At 50.5% G+C, this 24,491-nt stretch overlaps 1 protein-coding gene across 1 annotated transcript in view; it reads right to left on the bottom strand.

Annotated features, from left to right (window-relative positions):
* Cdh4 (cadherin 4) overlaps positions 1 to 19,447 on the bottom strand; it is a 478,659-nt gene extending 459,212 nt beyond the window's left edge. Inside the window, exons 1-2 of the mRNA XM_052184496.1 lie at positions 19,212 to 19,447; positions 17,044 to 17,155 (exon numbers count right to left, since the gene is read on the bottom strand). Coding sequence (XP_052040456.1) covers positions 17,044 to 17,155; positions 19,212 to 19,268 — 169 coding nt within the window. The 5' untranslated portion in view covers positions 19,269 to 19,447. The remainder of the gene's footprint in view (positions 1 to 17,043; positions 17,156 to 19,211) is intronic.
* Positions 19,448 to 24,491: the final 5,044 nt, after the last annotated feature.

The following is a 24,491-nucleotide window of genomic DNA, read 5'->3' as shown; positions in this document are numbered from 1 at the left end:
TGTCTGTCCCCAAATACAGTCCTTAGATTAACAAACTATTCACAAGGTATCTATCTTAAGGATCTTCTGTGACCCATATCCCATAAGTCCCATTCAACAGAGGAAGAGGATGGGCAGGGGATACATGTACACACACATACATACACATACAGACATATACGCGCATGCATGTATACACATACATATACATACATATACACACATACATATACAAACACACACATACAAGCACACATACACATAAATATACACGCATACACATACATACGCACATATACACATACATACGCACATATACACATACATACACACATATACACACATATATGCATGTATACACACATATACACATATACAGACAGATACATATATACACACACACACATACACATACACACACCTATACACATACATATACATGCATATATAGGTACATATGCTCACATATATACATATATAGACACATATACACACATACATATATATACATACATATATATACACATACAAACATATACACATATACACATACATATTCACACATATACACATATACATATACTTATACACACATATACACACAGACATACATATACATATACATACATACATATACAGACATATACACACACATATATATAGGAACACACATATACATACACATACGCACATACACACATACACACATATATATATATATATACACATACATATTTATGCATCTATGCATAAGAGTTTAGTTTATTTTTAATTATGTGTATGTGTCCATGTGTGTATATGTGCATACGAATGCAGGTATCTGTGGACAGCAGAGACATCTGATCGACTGGAGCTAGAATTAAAGGCACTTGTGAGGTACTCGGTGTGGGTACTGGGAACTGAACTCAGGTCTTCTGCAGGGACAGTGTATGCTCCTAACTACTGAGTCACCTGGCAAATCTAATTCACATATATTTTAATTACTTAACACCACACCACACTCTACAATGTACAAGGTGATATTCTGAGAAGTTCCTGTGCCATTCCAGCAAGATGGAAACGAGGGGTGCCATCTTAGCCATCAACCACAGGATGCTTAAGGACACTAGTTACAGTGAGATGTCTTGGTGGGTAATGTGGGCGCTCACAGGGCATGCTGATCCTTGGAAGGCCCTCCAATCTCCATGAACATCAAATTCCTGGGGAGACAGACTCTCAGGAGATTCCAGGCCACACTCCTAGGATTTCCAGGTCAGTGAGTGGGCTGGCTCCTTTTGGCTCCTGCGATGAATGAGCAAGCACTTGGTAGCACAAGATGAGATGCTTTAGTCCCTGCAGACCCTGGAGGTCTGCGGGCAGGCCCAGAGGAGTGGGTGGGGCCACAGACCCCTGAAAGTTCTAGGAAGGACTGTGACTAATCACTCTAATCTCTATGTCCCCACATGGCCTCCTCTGTGTCCCTAGGAAGGAAAATGATTAGATGTAGGGCATGCTCAGCTAACTGGTGTCTTAGTCACTGTTCTATTGCTGTGAAGAGACATCATGGCCATGGCAGCTTTTGTTTTTAGAAGAGCATTCAGTTGAGGGTCTGGCTTACAGTTTCAGAGGGTTAGTCCATTATCAGCATGTAGGGGGAAAATGGCAGACAGGGTACTGGAGAAGTAATGGAGAACCACATCTTGATCTGGGGGTGGGGGGGAAGAAGAGAGAGACAGAGAGACAGAGACAGACAGAGATGGAGACAGAGAGCGAGGAGAACGAGGGAGAACGAGCGTGAGAGAGAGACTGGCCCTAGCCTGGGCTACTGAAGCCTCAAAGCCTATTTCCAAGGATACATTTCCTTCAACAAGGCTATGAGGCTTAATCCTTCTGATTCTACCCAACAGTTCCACTCCCTGGTGACTGAGCCTTCAAATATGTGAGCCCGTGGGGGCCATTCTTATTCAAACCACTACACCTGGGATGACATCATGTTGAGATTCTTAAATATACCTGCAAAGACCTCCTCCTCTCTATACAGTGTCACAGATTCCCAGAAGGTGGACCACTTGGGGGCCCTCTCTTCATCTCACTGTAGAAGGTCTGGGATTAGACTCAGAAGCCACGTCAGTTGAGTGCAGCCAGGCAGGCCACAGAGTTGAACATTCTGAAACCTCTGAATTTCAGTTTGGGAAATCAAGGCTGGGTCACCTAAGTGACCCTCTCCTAGCCGGATGTTCTCTGTGACCTGTGGCCGTTTTGGTTTGGGTTGCTCTGAGGTCCCCTTCCAGTTTTCTGGGTACACTAGCAGAGCTGGCATGATGGTCTATCTTCATTGTTGTCATGGTTTGTATATGCTCCGCCCACAGAGTGGCACTATTAGAAGGTGTGGCCCTGTCAGAGTAGGCATGTCCTTGTCAGAGTAGGTGTGGCCTTGTTGGAGTGGGTGTGGCCTTGTTAGAGTAGGTGTGTCACTGTGAGGGTGGGCTTTAAGACCCTCATCCTAGCTGCCTGGAAGTGAGTATTCTGCTAGCAGCTTTCAGATGATGTACAAACCCTCAGCTCCTCCTGCGCCATGCCTGCCTGGATGCTGCCATGCGCCCACCTTGATGATAATGGACTGAACCTCTGAACATGTAAGCCAGCCCCAATTAAATGTTGTCCTTTATAAGACTAGCCTTGGTCATGGTATATATTCACAGCAGTAAAACCCTAACTAAGACAATTGTCAGCCTGATAAGATTTGAAATCAACTGAGGAGGAGGCACTTCTGGGGGTGTCTTAGAGAGTGTTTCCAGGCAGGTTCCGGTGAGGATGCAAGCCCCACCCTGCATGTGGACAGAAAACCAAAGGGCTGGGGTTCTGGGCCCAATACAAAGGAGACAAAGAAAATGGAAGCTGAACCTTGGCCACCATTCCCAGTCTCTGTGCCTGTCCCAAGCTTCTCCCTTCATAGCAGACTGCGCTCCTTTGACAGTGACCAAAACAAACCTTTCCTTTTAAGTGGTGTTTTGTTAGGAATCTGGTCACAATGATGAAAAGAAACACAAGAAATACAGAAACAATAGAGATCAACAAGTGGGGCCCCCTGGCCACACAGCTGTTGTCCTTCCAAACTGGTTGTGGAAGGAGTTTGGAAAATGTGGAGCTGTAGGCTAGAGAAGCCACTGAAGTCTGTAAGCAGAGCTTAGTGGTCCTCCGTGTTGAATATTTGGAAGAACAGACTCCTGGGAGAAAGTCTGACAGAAAAGGACAGGCTCACGGTGCTTCAGAGGACAAGGAGTCTATCTGGCCTGGGCTAAGACCATTGTGACACAGAATCTAGCTATATTTGCCACACCCTCATAAGTTGAGTGAGACTACATTTGAAAGCAGTAGCTGAGGCTGTCAGAGGAAACATGGCGCCATTACGGCTCACTGCTCTTGGTCAGAGCTGCGATGGCAAACAGACTTGAAAGGGAAACTGTTCAGCTTGGAGAGGAAGAGATTGTAAGCAAATTCAAAGGTACAGCCTCGGTGGGTGTGGGGGAAGCAATTATAGTCGTTAGTAAGATTAGTGTGCCCTAAAGGACGCCTTTCAGAGCTGGGGAGATGGCTCATCAGAGAGGTGCGTGGAACACAAGCCTGAGGACCTCAGCACCCAGGCAAAGCTGACTCAGCAGCAAACACCAGTAATCCCAGCACTCAGGGGAGGGGCAGAGACAGCCAAACCAGTGAGAGACTGCCTCGCAAAAATAAGATGGGAAGCAAACACCTTTAATTCCCAGCGCCCAGGACACCGGGGCGGATAGATCTCTATGAGTTCAATGCCAACCTGGTCTACGTACCAACTTCCAGACCTACCAGGGACAAAATAGTGAGACCCTGTCTCAGAAACTTTTTGGATGCTTATCAGTAAGAAAAGTAGTTTACATTCTTGCTGCGTGGGAAAGTGCACACCCTCGGTCGCAGCGTCAGGGAGGGAGAGACAGGAGGATCTCTGTGAGTTCCAGACCAGTTCATTCTGCATGGTGAGTTCTAAGACATCCTGGGAAAGAGTCTCAAATGAATGAATGAATGAATGAATGAATTAATTAATTAATTAAAAATACAGTGGCTCCTGATTGAGGAAGACACCTATTACTGACCTCCAGACTCCCCACACCTTCAGCCCTCTCCACCTTTCCCACCAGAATGTCCGTGTGTATCGTCCACAGATAAACACATGTAAGCACCCTTCACATACAAGATAAACAGATGAATAGTTCTCACTTTGTACTGCAATAATAGGAAAGGTACCTTCAAAGCAACTTTCCATCCAGCAAGGGCTCCAGCTTGTGAAGATGTGGCTTAAGTTTAAAAGTAGAGATCTTGGAGTGTGAACCAGTTGAAGGGCTCCTTGATTAAAAGCAACTAACTACTTGGGGAGGTGTTTTCCCACGCTCAGCCAAGAAGGCACATAGGGGCCAAACAGCTCTGGGGCGAGAGGGGGCTGGCAGCGGAATGCAACAGAACCATCTATGAGGTGTTGGTTTGCTCACACGCGGAATGAAAGGGTTAGAGGGACACAGAGGCTTGCACCAACGTTCTGTAAAGCCACTGGCATCAGGCAGTGTGTGCAAGGCTCGGTTCCCATAGCGAGGCCACGAGGGTGCTAAACAAGTCTATGACAGAAGAGTCCTGCGCTGCAATGAACATGGTAGAAATTCAAGGACTGTGGGATGTCCTCGGATGAACGCTGCTGGTGTGGACTGAAGAAAAAGAGGCTATATGTGCCAAAGGTGTCAAAGACAAGAGGAATGGGGCTTTTAAGTCTGCTGGCACCCAGATGATCTCTAAGATCTTCAGATGGCCAACGTGGAGCTGCATGGCATGGGTCTTCCTTGCTGCGTCTTGGTCTCGCTTTGCCCTCTCCAACCCCCGTCCTCCCCGCTGCCCTCCCCCTCCGTAGGATCTCATCTGTCCCTTTTAGAATGGAAATGTTTACTCTGTGCATGTGTTAGAAATAGGTAATTTAGTGTTTGTTGGTTGTTTGTTTGATTTATAGTGGTCCACAGTTAAGAGATCGCCTTTACTCTCAGAAGACTTTAGGAGGCATTTTCAAGTTGGTAAAACTTCTAAGACCAGGGCATTTTAGACTCTACGATGGATGTATCTTGTGGTATGAAATACCTAATGGCCTGTGGGATCCAGAGATGGATTGTTATTTTATAAAGTGATATATTTGGGTGACAGGCTGACAAAGGGGTGGACCTTTGGAAGTTAATTTCGATTGCCTACATTATTAGGTTATAAAACATCTGGGCCGATCATGAGGTTCACCTGTGGATGTGTCTGTAGAGGAATTTCCAGAGTTTTAAATGTGGGGGTAAAGCACATGCTGAGTGTGGGGAGCTTTATCTCATGAGCTGGGCCTTTAGTAATGGCAGAAAGGCAGTTGAGCACCAGCAGTCTTCCGTCTCTGCTTGATCCACACCACGAACCAAACTACCCATGCCATTACGATGTTAGACTGCATTCCCCAAGAAGCAAAACAACCCCTTCCTCTAGGAAGATAGACTGTGTCAAGTGCTTGGTCACAGTGATAAGAACAGTCACTCCTACAGGTGTTATACACACTCATATTTAGGCAGCATAAATGAGAACCTGTGCAACCATGAAAGCGGTCCGTGGCCTGGCTGAGCGAGGCTTACTCTGAAGACCCAGTAGAATATTCTACAAGGGATGGAACTGTGAGCCATGCTCCCAGACACTTAGGCTCCTGACACAAGGCCCTCAATTCCATAATCCTGTGGCCATCAGTCACGTAGGGCCACGCCCTAAGCCCCTAGTACTCTGGACTCCACTCCCACAGTTACCTGGCTACATCCAAGTATGCTCCTCCCACAGTTACCTGGCAACAGCCAGGTAGCCCAGCTCACTATAAGAGGGGCTGGTTTCCCCCTTACGCTCTCTCTTGCCCTTGCTCTCTTACTCCCTTGCTCTTTCTCTTGTCCTCTTGGTCCCCTCTCTCCACGTGGCCATGGCCTCTACTTCTCTACCTTTTCTCTCTCTACTTTTCTACAATTCAAGCTCTAAAACCATGGACTGCCTCTTTTCTCATCTGGGCCTGCTGTGCTGGAGCACTTTAGCAGGTTTCCCTCCAAGGAGCCTAACCTCCTGCGGAAGCCTCACAGCGTTCCAGCCATGGCTTTCATGAAGCCAAGCCGCCATCAGCAGTTAGACAGGACCAAAGATTTGCCCATGTGGGAACCAGCCAGCACTGCCCCCCTTTCCCTTCAGCCAGGGGCTACTGCTACCCCAGGGCTGCTATCCCAGGGCCCCCATCCATTCTCAGCTCTTCTGCAGAATCCAGTGGTGCTCTGAGATGCCCAAGAGCTAGAACCTGCCATCCCTGGCCTCCATGAGGCCCAGGGATCCTGGCCTGTGCTTCCCCTCAGCGGGATCCAGCAGCCTCCAACAGCCTGATGCACCCCCCCCCCCCCATCCAGCAGCAATTCCATGGGGACACACAGCAGTCTCCCGTGTCTGCCAGCCCAGTGCCCCTGAGCTCTGGCGGGACGTGGGTCCTCCCCCACCCCCCCGCCCCTTATTTCCCCACAAGAGCCCTGCACTTCTTCTGGTCAGGCACCTGGAGCAGTGGTGGCTCAGTTTCCTCCAGGTTCCCAGCACAACCAGGAACCAAGCCTTGGAATGTTCAGAGGCACCAGGAGACAGGCCCATGCTCAGGACAAACACAATGCCCACATTCTAGGGCTGGAAGTTTCAAATGGAAGAGGTACCCTCTGGGGTGGGGGGAGGACAAGTGGACCCTCCCATGCCTGTGGCTGACCTGTGCCTCTGTCCTAGACAGGAAGCTCCCAAGCTCCACAAAGTCCATCTGACTATTAGTGAGGTACAGGAATCCCTGGTGTGCCTGTGGATATTCATCTGTCCCTAAAGGCTTACCTTAATCCTCCCTAAATCCCCACACACTGTCAGGAGGAAACACAGTGAATAAGGAGGAGACCAAGTTAAAGCAGTCCAATGGGAAGTCCTGTAGCTGTCTGGCAGGGTCTGCTTCAAACATTCCTGTGACCGTCTCCTCTCAGCGGGCTGCTGGGATGCAGCTGTCCTTCTGTGTCCTAATTATGGACACTGGGCAAAGCGAGGCACTGCATCGCTGTGGGCGTGCAGGATAGGATAGACTGAGAAGAGATGGACAGCTGTGAAAGGCTGAAGCTCTCTCCTCACAGAGCGCTCTCTGACAGTGGTGGCTCACTTGCCTCAGTTTCCCCCATAGGCATGCCATGGGCTGCTGCGATTCCTCATAGGTGACAGCCCGAGAGACTCCCAGAAGTGGTTGCTGTGCTCTGGCCCTCTGCACAGGGCATGCTGAGATAAGAGGGAAGCTCTTGGTTAAACTGGAGACTTTGGAGCTGGAGACGATCATAGATTGTGTAGGGAACCATTGCCATCACAGATTGTCCTAAATCCGATGAGAGGCAGAGAAGACCCACGCATGGCTGGAGCAGGTATGGCGCCTCCTGGCTGGGGAGGGAGGGAGGGAGGGAGGGAGGGAGGGAGGGAGGGAGGGAGGGAGGGAGGGAGGGAGAGAAAGAGGGAGGGAGGGAGGGAACGATGGCCACTGGAAACTGGAAAATTCTCCCCCCGGATCCTTCAGGGAGAGCTAGTCTGTTCACCTTCATTTCAGCCCGCTGAAGCCCATGGCCGCCTCCTGACCTCAGAACTGTTGGTTGCTAAGCTCCACATCTGAGTGAGTTTGTCTCACAGTAAGAATCACGCAATCTGTAAACTGGGGGAAATCTACAGAGCCTAAGTCCGTGGCCTGTGGCCTGAGCATCCCCTTAGAGCCGCCTGAAATCTGTAGGTACTGAAGCAGAATCCCACAGAGAGACACAGGCACAAGACACATCCTCCAGACACCAGATGTCCCTCACCCCTGACCCCTGAGGGGGCACTGTAAGGAAATGGCCTTTGTAGGGACAACCTGGTCACAGATAGTCAAGTGCTTTGCTCTGCTTAAGTTTGTGGTGCTGGTGAGGGAGCCTAGGACTTTGCAAATGCTGGTCAAATGCTTTCCCACGGAGCTACATCCCCAATCCCTTGTTCTCTTTACATTTTCTGTTTATTTGTACACAGTTACGTGTATCTTGTATATGCATATATGGTGTGAGTGCCCTCGGGGGCCAGAAGAGGGCATTGAATCCTCTGGAACTGGATCTATAGGCAGTTGTGAGCTGCCTGTGGTTGTGAGCTTAAATAAAAATCGTGGTTTAAATAAGAATGGTCCCCAAGGCTAATATATTTGAATGCTAAGTCACCAAATACTGGAACTCTTTGATAGGGTTGGACGGATTTGGAGGTGTGCTTGTTGGAGGAAGTGTGCTGCTAGAAGTGGGGCCTTGAAGTTTCAGAATCCCAGGACCAGTGTCCGGTGCTCTCTATCTGCCTACGGACCAGGTGTAACTCTCAGCTCCGGTGCCTGGCTGTGTCCCACCATCCTCTCTGTGTGGTGAGAATGGACTAAATCTATGAAACTTTGAGTACATTCCCAGTTAGATGCTTTCTATTAACTCCTTGGTTATGGTGTTTCTTCACAGCAACAGAACAGCGGCTAAGAGACTGCCCAACATGGGTGCTAGGACAAACAGTAACTGGAGGCCTCTAGAAGAGCAGCAAGCACTACTGACTGCTCCAGTCTGCCCTACCCCACACCTTGTTCTGAGTAAGAATACAGAAGACAACAAATGCTCATGAGGAAATGGGGACTTATTTTCAGTTGGTGGGGTTGCAAACTGATTATGGAAATGATATGGGGGTGTCCAGAAAATTAAAAATGGAATTGGTAGGACCCAGCGATACTGTGGCTGGGCATACATCCAAAGGTTTACATCCTACAATAGAGACGCTCTCAGATCCATTGCTTCACTGCTCGTGGTACCCAGGAGGTGAAGCCAGCCTAGATAGATGTTCATTAACAGAGTAGATCGTGAGAGTGGGGTGTGTGTGCACAATGGAAGATCATGTAGCTATAAAGAGAAATGAAACCATGAAAATTTCACACACACACATATACACACACACATACACACACACACACACACACACACACAAACCTGACAGATTTGGAAATTACTATGTTAAGTGGGGTGGCCAGTTTTCAGAAAGACAAAGCCTTATGTTCCCTCTCACATGCAGATTTCAGCAACTTTTAATTGCTATGCATGTGCATCTGTGTGCATGCATGTGTGCATCTGTATGTACATGTGTATCTGTGTGCATACATATGTGTATCTGTGTACACCCATGTGTGCATCTGCGTGTATGTGTGTATGCATCTGTGTGCACGATTACGGGTAGAGGTGGCAAAAGCTGAAGGAAGACCGTGAGGAGAGATGGTATTGAAGAGTTGAGGTCACAGAACACGCATGACATGAAAGAGCAGTGTGGGGAAAGCATTAAGAGCTCAACACAAACACATTTACATGCTAATTCACAGAAAAACACACAGTACCAGGCTACTAGGAAGATGGCGTCTTGGCTGATGTGGAATCCCCAAGACAGTATTAAAGGGAGCAGGAAGAGCCCAGCCCAGAGCCAGGGTTCAAAACACAGGCCAGAGACCCTCTAGGGATAAAGAGGCAAGCGGATGCCCTGAGGGCATCCGGGGAACTCTATCACCCTCCACACACAAGCTTCTCTGGGCTCATGGCATTTTTTTATAGTGGAATTCACTCTCAGGAAAAATTGCTCCTTCAAGAAGTCAGAATAATAGGCACATTCTAGGAAAAGATGAATGCCTGCCTGTCTGCTCTCACCTCCTGACTAGTTCTGCCATTTGCTTAACCACACTTCCAAAGGAAAAAAGGAAGAGATGGGGGAGGGTCACCCAGCCTCACCTTTAACCTACATGCACTTGCAAATTTGGTGAATTCATGAAATTTTCACATTCTTAATTCTGAAATTAAGACAAGGAAGGATTTTGAAGAAACACCACAGGTGCCTTGTGCGCTACACGGAGTTCATTTAGACTATTATGAACTATTGTGATCTTTAGTAAAATTTACAAACCCAGCAGGGAAGAATTGGAAAATCACTATTTCTGAAGCGAAACAAAACCTCCAATGTTTTGGCAGCTGATACAAAAGCCACAGTCTGGAGAGATGGCCCAGTGGTAAAGAGCGTGGGTCGTTCTTGCAGTGGACCACGGTTCCATTCTCAGTTCCCAACACCCACCTGGTGGCTCACATCTAACTAGAACTCAGATCCCATGACACCTGACACCCTCTTCTGGCCTTCACAGACAACAGGCATGCAGATGGAGCACAGACATACAAGCAAGCAAAATGCCCATGCACATTAAAGTAAATAAAAATATATATATAACAAGTACTACTTGTTAGAATTGATCCTGTCTGTGCCTTGCTAGAGAAGGTAGCCTGGGGCAACCTCGCAGAGAGGTTAATTAACATGGACTGAGCTTGGAGGAACTGGAGAAAGACCCTGGTCTCTGGAGCTCACATTGAGAGACTAGGATGGGGTCCTCAACACCCAGCCAGGACCCCACGCCCCAACAGAAAGGATGCACATGTGGGGAGATGAGACCTGTATGTTTGCAGGTCCTTCAAGAGGTGTGTAGGCAGTGGAATCCCAGGATCTTCATATGAATCCATGATCAGCCTTCTTCCAGGTCCCTAACGCCAGTCAGGAGTCACAACGTGATGTGACAGTGCTTCTGTGCGTAAACCCAGCCAGGGAGCAGTGTGTTCAGGCTTCATGAGCTGGCCAGACCTTCATCTACAACCTGTTGTGCTATGTGCCCAGTGGCACAATCTGAAAGCCCTGCCCAGGACTGGCACTGCAGAATCCCAGCCTTCCAAGGTCAGACCTGCCAGTGGGAGCCCAGTGCTCCACCAGCTGGAGCTAAGTATGAACAGGAGCCGTGCTGTGGAGGGCTGTTGACATGCAGTCTCTGTTATGAAGCTGTCTGAGCAGGGGGGCAGTCAACATACCTCCTGGTCACCCTCAACCATGCCAGTGGCTCTGATCGCGTGGGGGATCTGACTGTGCACATGTATTTCTGGGCTCTCTATGTCATCTGCCCTGATGTCATAGGGAGACGAGAAACAGGTAGGAACACGGGGCTGAACAACGGGAAGGAAAGCAACCCAGCCAATTGGCGGCACTGACCCTTGGCTCCTGATCTAGTAACAGACTTGAAGATCTACTGAGATATCTGCAGAGGGCAGCTCAGAAGTCTTGTGGCCCGTCATCTTACGGTTTGATTAAAGACAGGGAGTCTTCAGTTTGTCCCCACACCCTGCATGGGACTGGCGTGTTAAACCTAGAAGCTACCAAGAATGCTATTTTCCGACATCAGCATGTCCCCAGCGGTAGAGTATGGAGGGAGCTGTTGTCCATGGCGGGGGTGTGTGTAGTAAAGAGGCACAGCCCCTCCATCAGGCCTTCCTTTCCTTATAGGCAGTGGAACTCTGGGATCTGTCTCCCAAAACTGTCACTTACAGACATGAACTGAGGGGCAGGTGGAAGAACACCAGTGTGTGTGTGTGTGTGTGTGTGTGTGGTGTGCGGTGTGCACTTTTTTCCTTGGCTGTCAGGATCCTCTGTGTGTGAAGCGCACACTTGGGCACAAGCACTGTTTTTCATCTCCCTGGACCCAGCTCCCCTCTGTCCTACAGAGCCCTGCTGCCCACTCTACATGTTAGCCTTGTATAAGACACCCACCTGATAGAGCAAAACTGTAAGAAAAAAAAAAGCAGTGACTGATGCTGAGATCGGCCCTAGAGACAGTTGGTCATTCTGGGGAGACCCCTAGAATGACAGCCAGGAGAAGCACGGTGTCCCTTTCTGATGGTATCCCTCTCTAACGGTGTCTCTTTCTGGCCACAGGAGCAGCCAGCAGGGCAGTTTGGTGTCTGGGGCTGTGTCCCCTCAACCTCATGCCACTTTGACCTTGTCCGAGACTCTGGCGTGTTGGTAGAGAATTGCTACACACAGGGAGACACACAGTATGGCCTCCCACTCCTGCAGAGTGCCCAGGCCACTCCTGGAGCCAGTATCTCCTAGAGGCTTGGGTGAAAGTCGTGTGCTGACACATTTAATGTACATCATCTTCCTGGCTGGATGGGGGTCTGAAGGGGTGGCTGTTTGTTTTAAATATCAAATATTTTCTGGTGTGCCCTGCACGCTCACTGCACAAAGGAGTGGAGGCCAGGTCTCAGGATGGATTGTAGAGCCAGGTATGGGCTCCACAGCTGGTGCCCACAGCTATGACTGCCCCTCCACTGGGGGCCTGCTCTTAGTCACTCGCCGGGCTATCTACAATTCTCCTGTCTCACCTTTGCCAAGGTTAGAGGGTGATCTGTGGTGAGGCCAACTCCACCATTCTAATAGTCACAAAAAGCTACTTGACTAATAAGAAATACGTCTATATTCCAGACACAGGGGAAAGAACACAGGCATAGCCAACTTAGTTTTTTTTTTCTTCTGTCACAATTTTTTTTATTTAAATCTAGCTTTCCCAGAAGCCTAACCTAATTAAATACCACTGACCAGAAAGAGGCCACATTACCATGTGGGTGTAAAAGCCCACAGACATTTTAAATGAGGCCCACAGTCAAATAGGCCAGTACAGAGAGGGAGGAGAGCCAGGTCAGGCAGCCACGGGATCTGAGGGTTCAAGACACCCACTTGTGTCTTGATTTCAGTCTCTGTAGCAGTTCTCACCCTGTCACGTGTGGGGCAAGAATGCCGCTCCAGGCCGTTTACTAATGGCATGGCCGACTCCCCGAAGAGGCTCAGTGCAGGACAGGCACTGGACAGATTCATGCCTGCCCAAGCCTTCTGCCCTGCCAGGATTGCTGGGGTTTAGAAGTGGGTCCCATCCAGACACACGGGCAAAAGACACTTCTTGATGAATTATAAAAGACTGTTTGGGCGTGAGGAGCCATGGCTCAGTGAAGCTCAGCGAGCAAGAACACTGGCTGGTCTTGCAGAGGACCCAGATTCAGTCCCAGCACCTGCATGACTGGGAATGGCCTGAACTTCAGTTCCAGGAAATCTAATGCCCTCTTCTGGCCTCCACAGGTACTGCATGCACCTGGTGCATATACACACATGCAGGCAAACACATATACATAAAATTAAAATAAATCTTTTTAGAATGCTCAGGAAGACGGCACCTCTGGAATTCAGTGCTTTTAGGATTCAGCATGTCTTAGATATTGACCCCAGGTGTCTTTCATGACCTTTGCTGGGCTGTCCTCCCATAAACACGTGGGTCAGGGGTCAGGCATAATCCTCAGCTCTTAGAAAGAAGAGATAGAAGATGGGGGTCATTTGTAGCTACATGGTGAGTCTGAGGCAAAGGTGGGCTACAAGAGGACCGGAGGGAAGGAGGGAGGGAGGAAGGGAAGGAGAGAGGGAAGGAGGGAGGGAGGGAAAGAGGGAAGGAGGGAAGGAGGGAGGGAGGGAGACTGACTGGGAAAGCAGCATTTGGCAGGCACTAGGGCTGTTTGCAGGGCATCTTCCCCTCCCTCCTTCCTAAAACGAGACCCTAGACCCTCGGTCCTTTCGGTCCTTTCCAGAGACAATTGATTTAAAACAAGTGTAACAGTTCATTTTGTGCAGGCAGAACACCATGTGACCTGGTGACAGCAGATGAGAACCCTTGTGGGGATTATGAGAAAATGCTTTCCTGAGGCAGGAAAGAAATGCAGAGGGGTCTTCTGTTTCTTCCTTCCCACCTCCCACCCCCACTCTGCCCTGAGCTCGGATGCAACTCACAGAACGCAGCAGCTGGTCTAGAGCGACGTGGCAATAAAGTAGCAGTTTCCACAGCACAGTGGCAGGAATAGAGATGAGGCTCCTGCTAGGCGTGGGTCTGATCCTCTGCCCATCTCTTGGCCATAATATCTCAGCACTCGATGTAGTGTGAATAAAATCAATCCCATTTATTCAAGGGCCTGTTATTAGGTCTTAGCCTGTTGGCCAAGTATGCCTTTGAATAGAAAATATGGTAAAAACTGAGCAACAGGCCTGTTACCTCTGCAGTCCTCAAGGTTTATTTTATAAGAGACGCAGCTGGTTGACAAGAAACCGGTGTGGCCAGTACACAGACTGTCCCAGACTAATAGAGGATGGAGACCGGAAGAAATCTTTAAATGAGGTCATTAATGGCAAAACCCTTTTTTCTAACTTCTTTGAACTCAGCACAGACTCGTCAGGTGACTGGCCAACCCCAGCCCTCCTACTACAGAGCAAACAAGGCCAGGACTGAGAGTCATCTTTCTCTAAGACTGTGGTGGGGACCTGACCCACATATCCACATATCCTCCTCTGAGACACCTGAAACCTTCTTACCTTTGGGGGACCATGAGATTAGGCAGGGTAGACCAGACTTGGCCCTTCTTGCAGGAGGACAACACAGGACATCACATTGGCCTGCAGCCTCTTTGGGCAGGTTGACCATTAATAATTTACCCAGCAGAGAAAGAGACACTGGCTTACAAACTTGCCCTGACCTGACACAGTTTGATAGCCCTCAGAACCCAACCACCAAATTTAGATATTAGCATACATCAGTCATCATAAGTAAATTATTCTAAAAACAGAGCTGTGGCTGCACTGCGGGTGCCTTTCCCTGTTCGCCAGCAGAGGCATCAGGAAGATACAAGGCCAAGTAGATCTGGAACAGTGAGGGCCGGAAGAGCATCCTGCCTTCTGTCTCTGGTGGTTTTGCACCTCCAAAGGGCAGCTATACATGCACTTGTTACCCTGTTGGGGAAAACTATTTTAAGCCTAATTAACAGGATATTATTTTAGAATGCAAATGCTTTTCATTTAGACATAAAACAAAATGCCACGACATTTCCTCCACCCATTTATCACAAACAAGTTAATTACTGTGTAACAAATCTCTCCCGCTAGAATGCGAAGGTCCGGGCTGCTGGGCGAGCTGACTCAGGCATTGAGAGGAAGCCACGGGGCAGCCGGTAATAGCTCATGGCGTGCTCACCGTAAAACCATGACTGGGAAGCTCTGCTTGTCAAATTAAGTAAGGTTAAGCTCTCTCGCTCGGAATAACTCAATTATCAGTAGTCATTATCTATTTAGCACAGAACCTACCAGAAGCTCCAAGCTCCGGGCCTACTTCTGACAGTGGCTTCATCACTGTGCTCTCAAAGTGACAAAGTTTTCTGCACACCCAGTTGTTTCTGTGGGTCCTAGCTCAAGTGTGCTGCAGGCCTCCGTTCTCATCTCCTTGTGTGCAAAATTATTTCTAAGATGTAAAAACATCCTCGCTCCTGATATCTTGCACCTCAAGCTCAAGAGGAAGAGAACAGGGAGCGAGAAGAGGGTGCTGTGGCCGTGGCCATGACCCACCACTGAGCTTGACCAGATGAGCGCACCAGACACGTGGATGACGCATTCTCCTCCCTTCTAGGCCTGCTGTATCAGGTTCATCCAGAATGCATCAGGTAAATCCAGGACCAGAGTACACAGTTGGGCCTGGCTAGACACATGGTCATGATGGGAGTGTGATCTAGGAAGCACTGCAAAAGTATAGAAATTTCTTATCTGCTGCAGACATTCCTTTTTACCATTTTTTTCTTTTTCTTGAGTCCCTGGTCATTGGGTGTGGCAAGATCTCCATGGGTGTATTAGGCTTCCAGAGGCCTTCTGCCCCAGGGTAAGCGTGGGGGAGTCTAGAATGAGGTACTGGCAGAAATGAGCCACACTAGACTTGGGAAGGTGATCTACCACATCACAGTCCAAATCAAAACACATACACAGTTCTTTGAGTGTCCTGAACACAGTTTCTCACTGAGGCCCACCCCTCAGCCAAGTGACTAAAGTCTGTCCTTCCATCCTTCCTTCCTTCCTTCCTTCCTTTTTTTCTTTCCTTCCTTTCTTATGATCAGCAATGATAATGGCTTCTGCTTCACAACCATAAAACAAAAATCAGGTATGAAAAGTTGGACATTGTCTTCATTCACATAATTTGTAAGGAAGAAGAATCTAAAAGAATCCTGCTAGGAGCGGACATACCCAGCAGGCAGGACCAATCTGGCATTGTAATGGGAATCATCTATGAAGTTCACAACTGAGAACCATACAACCAAACTAACACACACACACACACACACACACACACACACACAAAGGGGAGAGAAGAAAACCTCACAAAGTTCTACATCTAGGATTTTATATCAAAGTGAATTCACAGGCACTCGAGTCGTGCAGACCATTGCTGCGGGGTGTGCCTAGACCTTGCCTTCAGTGTGCAGGGGACAGCTCACACACCTGTGCACACCTATTCATAGACAGCTGCTCTGTTTCTTAGAACACAAACTTTCTCGGGTTTGTGTCAACAGCCTTTGGACTTCAGAGCCAATATGGAAATTCACCTTTAATATCTGTTTGAAAGCCCACTTCCCCTGTCTCCATGAAAAACAGTTCAAACTTCTAAGAAACTGAGGTCAAGACCAAGAACTCCTAGACCCTAAACCCCCAGAACCAACCTCTTATCTCCTGCCCTAAGAAAGCAAAAATGCTTAATTAGTTTGTCTGAAAAAGGAAGACAGATCCGTGTGCAAGGAGTTACGCAGCCAGCCATTTCCTTCTGCCCCTTGCACATCGCCATCCCAGAAGCTCATGGATGCCACTCCCCACGGGTTTTCCTGTCGTTGGAGGGGCAGTCGTGAAAGCCACATGCCACATTTGCGAGCAGAATGTCTGTGAGCTTATTTACCAAGCTCCCAACAACATCGTCTGCTTTGTCACGCATTTCGAAGTGAGATAATTTAAGAGTCCTGCATTTCATACATAAAAATACTCAGTAAGGAAGTCTCCCTGCACAGCATTGGGTGACAGTGTTCCACCCAAATTCTCGTTTGTCGCACAGGAAATGATTCACCTCAGTCCAAAATGACAGGCAGGCCTTCCAAATCACTCGGCACATGCAGAGGTGGCCCGCTGGGACCTCATCAATTTCATAGCCATCTCTCTGCAAAGAGCAGTGCTCCAAGGCCAGCCAAGCCTTCTTCCTTATCCCTCCACCCCTCACACACCCCACACTACCTTTGAGTAGTTTCTCTCCTTCCAGGACATTCGGGGAGATCAACGCAGTGTAGCCTTCTTCGGAGAAGCCAGCCTTACAGGCCTCTCTGACTGTAAGATCCTCACGGTGGGCCTGGGGGCGGAAAGGAGACTGTGAAACCAACATAAGTTCGCAGAAATGTAATCCAACCTACATTTGTCATGGCCACATCAAAAGCCTCTGCTGAGGAGCGCAGATAAAGCACCATCTCCACCCAGAGGTGGTATGGGGATCCTCAGGTCTCTGGGGGACTTCGGGTTGTATTGGCCCAGGTTTGTAGGAGCTTCCTGAACTGGAAAGCGCTACTACTTCTATGGGAAGCACAGGGTCAGCTGATGCCTATACCAGGTACCAGAGGAGCTATATTGATGAATGGCAAGGAGAAGAGGCAAAGAGGTGCCCAGGAGAGGTGGGTGAGCAGCAGCAGCAGCAGCAGGAGGAGGAGAAGGAGGAGGAAGAGGAGGAGGAGGAGGAGGATTGTATCACCCATCCATCCACAGGCGAAGCCAGGTCCTTCGAGAGAGAGGGAGCTCTGGGAAGAACCATCTCTCCAGGCTGCAGAGCTCTGCCTTTAGGCTAGGTGAGGAGGAGGAGGAGAAGGAGAAGGAGGAGGGGGAGGAGGGGGAGGAGGAGGAGGAGGAGGAGGAGGAGGAGGCCTCCCTTTGCAGCCCACAGGGGTGGAGTTCCAAGAAATGGAGCTGGCAAATTGGCAAATTCAGTGCTTCCAGGGCTGTTTCCAAGCTGAACGGAGAGTGACCAGTTCCGCTACTAGGCTTCAGGGAGGCAAGGTGCTCGTGTGTGAGTGTGTGTGTGTGTGTGTGTGTGTGTGTGTGTGAAGTTCACCCACCCAATGTCCTGGACCCTTGCTCACTCTGAAGCCCCCATTTAAAGCCTAGTTAGGAGAAAAGGCTCCTCTAACAGACCAGAAGGGCTTTCTGTTCCTCTGGAGTCTGCATCTGTAGAGAAGGGAAGGCAATGAGCAAGGGGTTCCACCCAAGCTGCCAGGAACCAAGGGAGATAGCATGTGTCCCCACTAATTCGCTCCGCTAAGGAGGAGAAGGCGCATCAGGCTCCCGATCCCTAGTGAGCAAGCTTCGGGAGCCGCGGGCGCAGCCAGCACCCCACAGTCTCAGCTTCGCGGGCCACCGGAGCGGAACGCGCCTCCCTGCCGGCCGAGTGCTCCAGCTGCGCGCAACAGCTCCGCCCGGGTTCGACTGGGAGGCCGCCCGCAGCCTGCAGCCTGTAGCTCGGGCTCGAGTACCCGGCCCCGGAGGCTAGGAGAGGAATGGCCGGGTCGGGGAATCTTCCCCGGGCCAAGCTCAGAATGGCATCCGATTCTTGGAGACTGCAGCTCCAAAATGCACTTGCAGCCCGCGGGAGGCAAAAGTCGGCCGGGAAAGTTTCTGTCCCCCCGGGGCGTGTTCTCCGCGCAAGGAGATGATCCGGTGGCCTCGGAGCAGCCGGTCGCCAGCCCTGGTTCATCACAGAGATTACCTCGGCGTGGCAGCGAGCAGGCCACCGGACCGATCGGCCACGAGAGGGGGTTCGGGCCACTCGGTCTCCGCCCAGGGTCGCTGCGTGAGCTGCCGCCGAGCCGCTCCGAGGCCCCGCAGCGAGCAGGAGTCAACCGGCGGAGCCGGCCGGGAACCGCGCAGAGATTGTGCGGAGACAGCGCGGGTGTCCAGCTCCACCTCGGGCTCAGTGCTTCGCGCTCCCGCTGCGCCCTCCTCCCGATCCCTCTTTAAGTCGGGAGGGCCCGCTAGACACCGCTGCTATAGCCCTGTGCCCCTTAGTCGCCTCCGCCTCTCACCGCAGCCGAGCTCCGCGGCACCCACGGGACCCGGGCGAGGGACCCGGGCGAGGGACCCAGGCGAGCGCCCCGCGCAGCCGACTCGACCCGGGCGCGCGGTTGGAACTCCGAATGCGCGGCTGCCGGGCGGTGGAGGCGAGTACTACACTACGGAGGGCGGCCGCGGAGCGCAGATCGGGCAACGAGATGGCACCCGGGGGTCCCGCCCGCTCAGCCCCGCAGCTCCCGGCTCAGATAGCGGGCGGCTTCGCGCCGCGCTCGCGGCGGGTTGAGAAGACCGGGAGAGACTAGCTATCCCCACGGGTTCCCAGACCCGCCAACGGAGAGGCGGCAACTTACCCGGAGCGCGCCCGAGAGCCCGAGCAGCAGCAGCGGCAGCACCGAGCCCGTGGTCATCGTCCCCGCCGCGCCGCGCCGCCCCGGCGCTCGCTTGGTGCCCGGCTTCCCTCGCCGCGGCGATGCTCCGCCCGCGCCCGCCCTGCTGCTCCCCGCGCTCGCCGCCCGGGCTCCGGGAGCCAGGCCAAGTGGGCCGGCGGCGCGCTCCCTCTGGCCGGTGCGTCCGCCGGCCTCGCAGCCGCCCGCGCCTCTGTTCCGCGCGCTCGGAACTGCAGGTGAAGCTGCGCGGCGGCCCCGCCGAGGCCCCGCCCCTCCGGCCCGGCCTGACGCGGGCCTTAAAGGAGCCGCTCCCTCGCCCACTCGCTCAGCCGCCTGGCCTGGTTGCTTGCTGGCCCGTCGGCCTTAGTCCCATGGGACAACTAGAGGCCCGTTTGGGCAGCAGAAGCCCAGGAGACTGGGTTTCTAGATGCAAAGACGGTGAGGACTGAAGAAAACTGGGTAGTCTCTGCACAACAAGTTAGATGTCCTTTGTAGACTGTGGGACCCCTCCTTGTGGTCATACCATGATGTTAGGTCAACTTCTATTCAGAGCCCACAGTGGAGAGTGGACATTTCCTTCAGCTCTGTATCATCTAAGTCTCCCGACACCACGGGCCTTCGAGATGGCCTCCAGCCCTCTGAGCAGCTCAGGGATCAGAGCGGGGGGGGGGGGGGGGCTGGGTGGATGGGTGGGTGGGTTCATTCTCCAGCTGGCCCACTGGGCTGACCCCTTATAGTGTGGGCCTGGCTCCGACTACCCTCCAAGGTTTGGGAGGATCCCTGCCCATTCCTGTTTGTGTGCCAAAATGTAGTTAGGTCTTCTGTGAAGGCAAGGAAGAAATCAGAAGCCCCGGAAGGAAGGGACTCCAGCGGGCAGAGCTGTCAGGCCCGTCAGCTCCCTGGGCAGGCCAGCTCCATTTGTTTCGCATGGGCAATTTCCAGCCCTGACTGCAGGCATTTCTTAAAGCATCATATCACTCCGTGGAAAAATAAGGGCCGCTTGGACTGTGAGTGAAGGCTTCCCTATCCCTCCTTTGGCTAAGCAATGTACAGAAAAGTGGAATGTTTGCTTAGATGTTTTTCAAATGTTCTTTGTCTCTCTTCTGAGAAAATCTGTGTCCAGAATACAATAGTTCTGGTTTGAGAAGAGTGAATAAAATTGCTCCAAGGTCAGAGACCCTTTCCTCCTTGCCCCCTCTTACCCCCCACAATGGTGGATGACACCCTAATCTGCTGGCTGGTCTCTGGCTAGCACTCAAGCCAGGAGAAGTCAGGTATGGGGTGGGAGTGGGGGTAGGGGTGATAAACCCAGGGTGCATAGTGGGCTCTGTCCAGAGGTGTGAGACTGGGTTTAGCTTGTACCATTAAGTATCTGAACACCAAGCCTGTGCCAGCCTGGCCCTATGCCACAGTCTGTCCCAGAGTTGGCCTGCCAAGGAATGAGGGAGGCTACTAACTTAGCGTGGCTGTCTGGGTAGTCTTCAGACGCTGCTACATGGCCTTCTTTGGAGAAACTAAGAAACATTCACTCTAGATAGAGAGGTACCCAGACCAAAGCAAAACTTGAGTACAGCTTGGTGAGTCAGTGAGCTTACTGGGGTGGTTTGAAGGAACATGGAGACCCAGAGGAGTCAGACACACTGAACAGTCAGGGGGAGATGGGAGCAAAATTCTTTTGGAAAGTTCTGTTCTGCATCCAGGGCGCGTGTCCCTTAAGGAGATGCCTCTTTCCTGAACACACTTCATCCTGCCCAGGTGACATCAGCTCCTTCTCTCTTCTTGTTGTATTGAGATGCCACCCTGAAGGCCACTTCGTGTTCTTAGCAAGTCTAGGCATAAGGCAACAGCTAGTCACCTGCAAGAGCCCTCCTCTCTCCAGCTTAGGCTCTGAGCAGACAGCCATGTCAACTTGAGGGGCAAGCCGTGGTTCTGAGGAGGCAGGCCGGTCCTCAGCACATCTCACTGCTGCCTACAGTTATCTATCTGAGAGCTTTGGCCCTCCAGACTTCCTGACAGAGCTTACTATCCTAGCCCTACTGTGAGTACAGGAGCATTATGTAATTTAATCTGCCCCAGGTGTGCACCTGTGAGGCTCCCTTTATACAGCCTGCAGAGGGGAGTCTAGAGAGTTCACATACCAAAACCCGGCTACCAGCATTAGCACACAGACTCCAGGACCCCTGGCAGAGGCAGCATTCCCCAAACTCACTTATTCAAGGAGTTGGCTGAGGCTTCTTACAGGAATCCATGTTTCCAAGAACATGGCTCGGAAGCGTTGCAGTAACCCATGCGAGTCCAGCAGAGAGCATTGCTTTGTCAGGCTTGTTCTGAGTAAAGCAGAGAGGGCGGACGTGCTGAGACAGGCAAATACAAAGCAGCTCTTCCGGGGACTGTCCTAGGCTGTCTCTTATAGTCTGGCCAGCATGGCCAAGGGAGTTGGTTTAAAAAGCTGGGTTCTTGGGCTCATCACCTTACTTACTGAAATCCATAGGACACACACACACACACACCATTCACACACACACACTCACTCACACACACTCACTCACACACACTCACTCACACACTCACACACTCACACTCATATGCATGGACCCCCTACACTCCCGCATGCTCACACACACACACACACACTCACACATATGTTCACACACTCACATACACTCACGCACACTCATACACTCACACACTCACACATACTAACATTCTCTCTCACACACATTCTCTCATACACTCACACACTCATACACACTCACACACTCACTCATATATACTCACACTCATACATTCACACTCACATGCTCACACACACTCATACTCTCACACACAACTCATATACTCATACACACTCATACACACACACTTTTGCATACACTCACATATACTCATATAACTCACACTCATACACTCATACATGCTCATACACACTCACACACTCTCACACACACAACTCATACACTCACACCCTCATACACCCTCACACACTAACACACTCACACACTCATATACTCACACTCTCTCACACACTCACATACATTCACACACCCTCATACACACTCACACACTCTCACACTCCTACACTCATACACTCACATGCTCACACACATTCACACACTCACTGCCACTCTTCAAGTCATTCTTCTACTCAGGAGGAAATATGCAGATCCCTAGTAAAAATACAGATTCTCCAAGTTCTGTCTGCAGCAACCAATACAGTCTCTTCCTCCCTCCTTCCCTCCCTCCCTCTCGTCCCTCAGTTCTTCTTTCTCCCCTTCTTCCCCCTCTCCCTTCCTCCCTCCTCCGCCCCCTCCTTCTTTTCCTATTTTAAAGCCCTAGTTGGCTTCAGACTGACAGCAATCCTCCTGCCTCAGCCTCCTTAGTGTGAGGATCATAGGGCTGAGTCTATATTATCTTTTCCTTAAGCTCCTCTTCGTCTCTTAATGCACATACTAAAATCTATAGTTAAAAAACTTTTTCCGTGTATGTATGTATGTGTGTTTATCTGTTCACTTTACATCCCAATCCCAGCCCCCTCCCTCCTTTCCTCCCACTCTTGCCTTCCCCACTTCTCCCATCCCCCTCCCCTTCTCCTCAAAGCAGGGGCAGGCCCCTTTCTGGGTTCTAACCCGCCTTGGCACATCACATCTCATCAGGACTAAACCCATCCTCTCCCAATGAGTCCAGACAGCCTGGCTACAGGAAAGGGATCCACAGGCAGGCAACAGAGTCCAAGTCAGAGACAACCCCCTGTTTCACTTGTTAGAGGACTCACACGAAGACAAGCAGCACATCTGCTACATACTGTAGGAGCTTGCATCCATGCATGTTCCCCTGCTTTCGAGCATCCACAGTTTTACAGGTGTGGGGCACCCACTCCCTGGTGCCTTTTCATAAGTTCTCTTTGCAACAAAAGCGCACTTCTCGGGCTTTCAGTCACGGTGAACCCTGATGGGCCCAGGTTCGCTGCCTCTGTAGGACTTCCATCTTTACTTCATACAAAGAAAGAAAGAAAGAAAGAAAGAAAGAAAGAAAGAAAGAAAGAAAGAAAGAAAGAAAGAAAGAAAGAAGAAAGAAAGAAAGAAGAGCCTGTTACCAACAATGCTGTGCAGGGAATTGGGTCTTAGACCCCTGGGCCCCTGCTTTTAGTAGCTGTCCTCGTGGACAGTAATGCACACTAGCATTTGAACTGTAGACATTGATTCCATAGACACTATTTCCCGTGGAATGTGTGTGGGGGGGTGGTTACAGATGCATGTTGCCATGGGTGTCCTTTTAAGTAGGTGCTGGGGATCCAGACTCTGGTCTTCATGTTTTTGTGGTGAGCGCGTTAATGACTGAGCCATTTCTCCAGCTTGTGTTTATCATTATCTTTTAGGCACCTTAGTGTTAAATGAAAAGCCGCCTTGCAAAGAAGGCAGAGTTGGCAAAAATTGTGTTCATAAAATAAAGCCAGGTCCTTGGGGGAGTGTGGTTGAGAATATTTGAGGCAGGATGAGAAGGAATGGAATCAACCTGCTACTGGCTCCTGAAAGCCTCTTTGCGCAGAAGACAGAAGACTCTTAAGGGAAGAAGCGAGAGAGAGATGGAGAGGGAGTGAGCAGAGCACAAGTGTAGGCCGCCTCAAGCTTGGCATCACTTACCGGCCTGGCCACACTTCCCTGGCAGTCAGAGAAGGGAAGCTTCTTCTGGGAGTCAGAGGGAGGAGGCTTCGCTCTGTTCAAGTTTTCCTATGTCAGCTGCTCTTCTTCAGTATCCTTTGTCACTGGCAACCCTGCCAAGCCTTGCTCTGCAAGCTTGGAACTGTGACCTCACACGATCCTGTGTCCCACAATAGGAAAAAGACCTGGCTGGGCAGTGGTGACGCACATCTGTAATCCCAGCACTTGGGAGGCAGAGGCAGGCGAATTTCTGACTTCGAGGCCATCTTGGTCTACAGAGTGAGTTCCAGGATATCCAGGGCTACACAGAGAAACCCTGTCTTGAAAAACAAAACAAAACAAAACAAAAACAAAAACAAACAAACAAAAGACCTGAATATGTGGTGGCCTATCACCTCCAACTTCTGGCAATCCTCCTGCCTCAGCCTCCCCAATGATAGGATTACAGACTGGTACCACCGTACCCAGTTCTATCTGAGCTTCTGCAACCAGGGATTTGGACCAGCTGCTTGGCAGCTCGGGTGCCTTGTACAGAGATTGAAGGAAGCAAAGGGTATGTAAGCAAGTCCCAACTCCTCATCTTCTC

The sequence above is a fragment of the Apodemus sylvaticus genome, chromosome 5 (assembly GCF_947179515.1).
Source record: "Apodemus sylvaticus chromosome 5, mApoSyl1.1, whole genome shotgun sequence".
In the NCBI taxonomy this organism is placed as follows: domain Eukaryota; kingdom Metazoa; phylum Chordata; class Mammalia; order Rodentia; family Muridae; genus Apodemus; species Apodemus sylvaticus.
The sequence above is the reverse complement of the archived record's forward strand: the minus strand, read 5'-3'. Positions and strand labels throughout refer to the sequence as shown.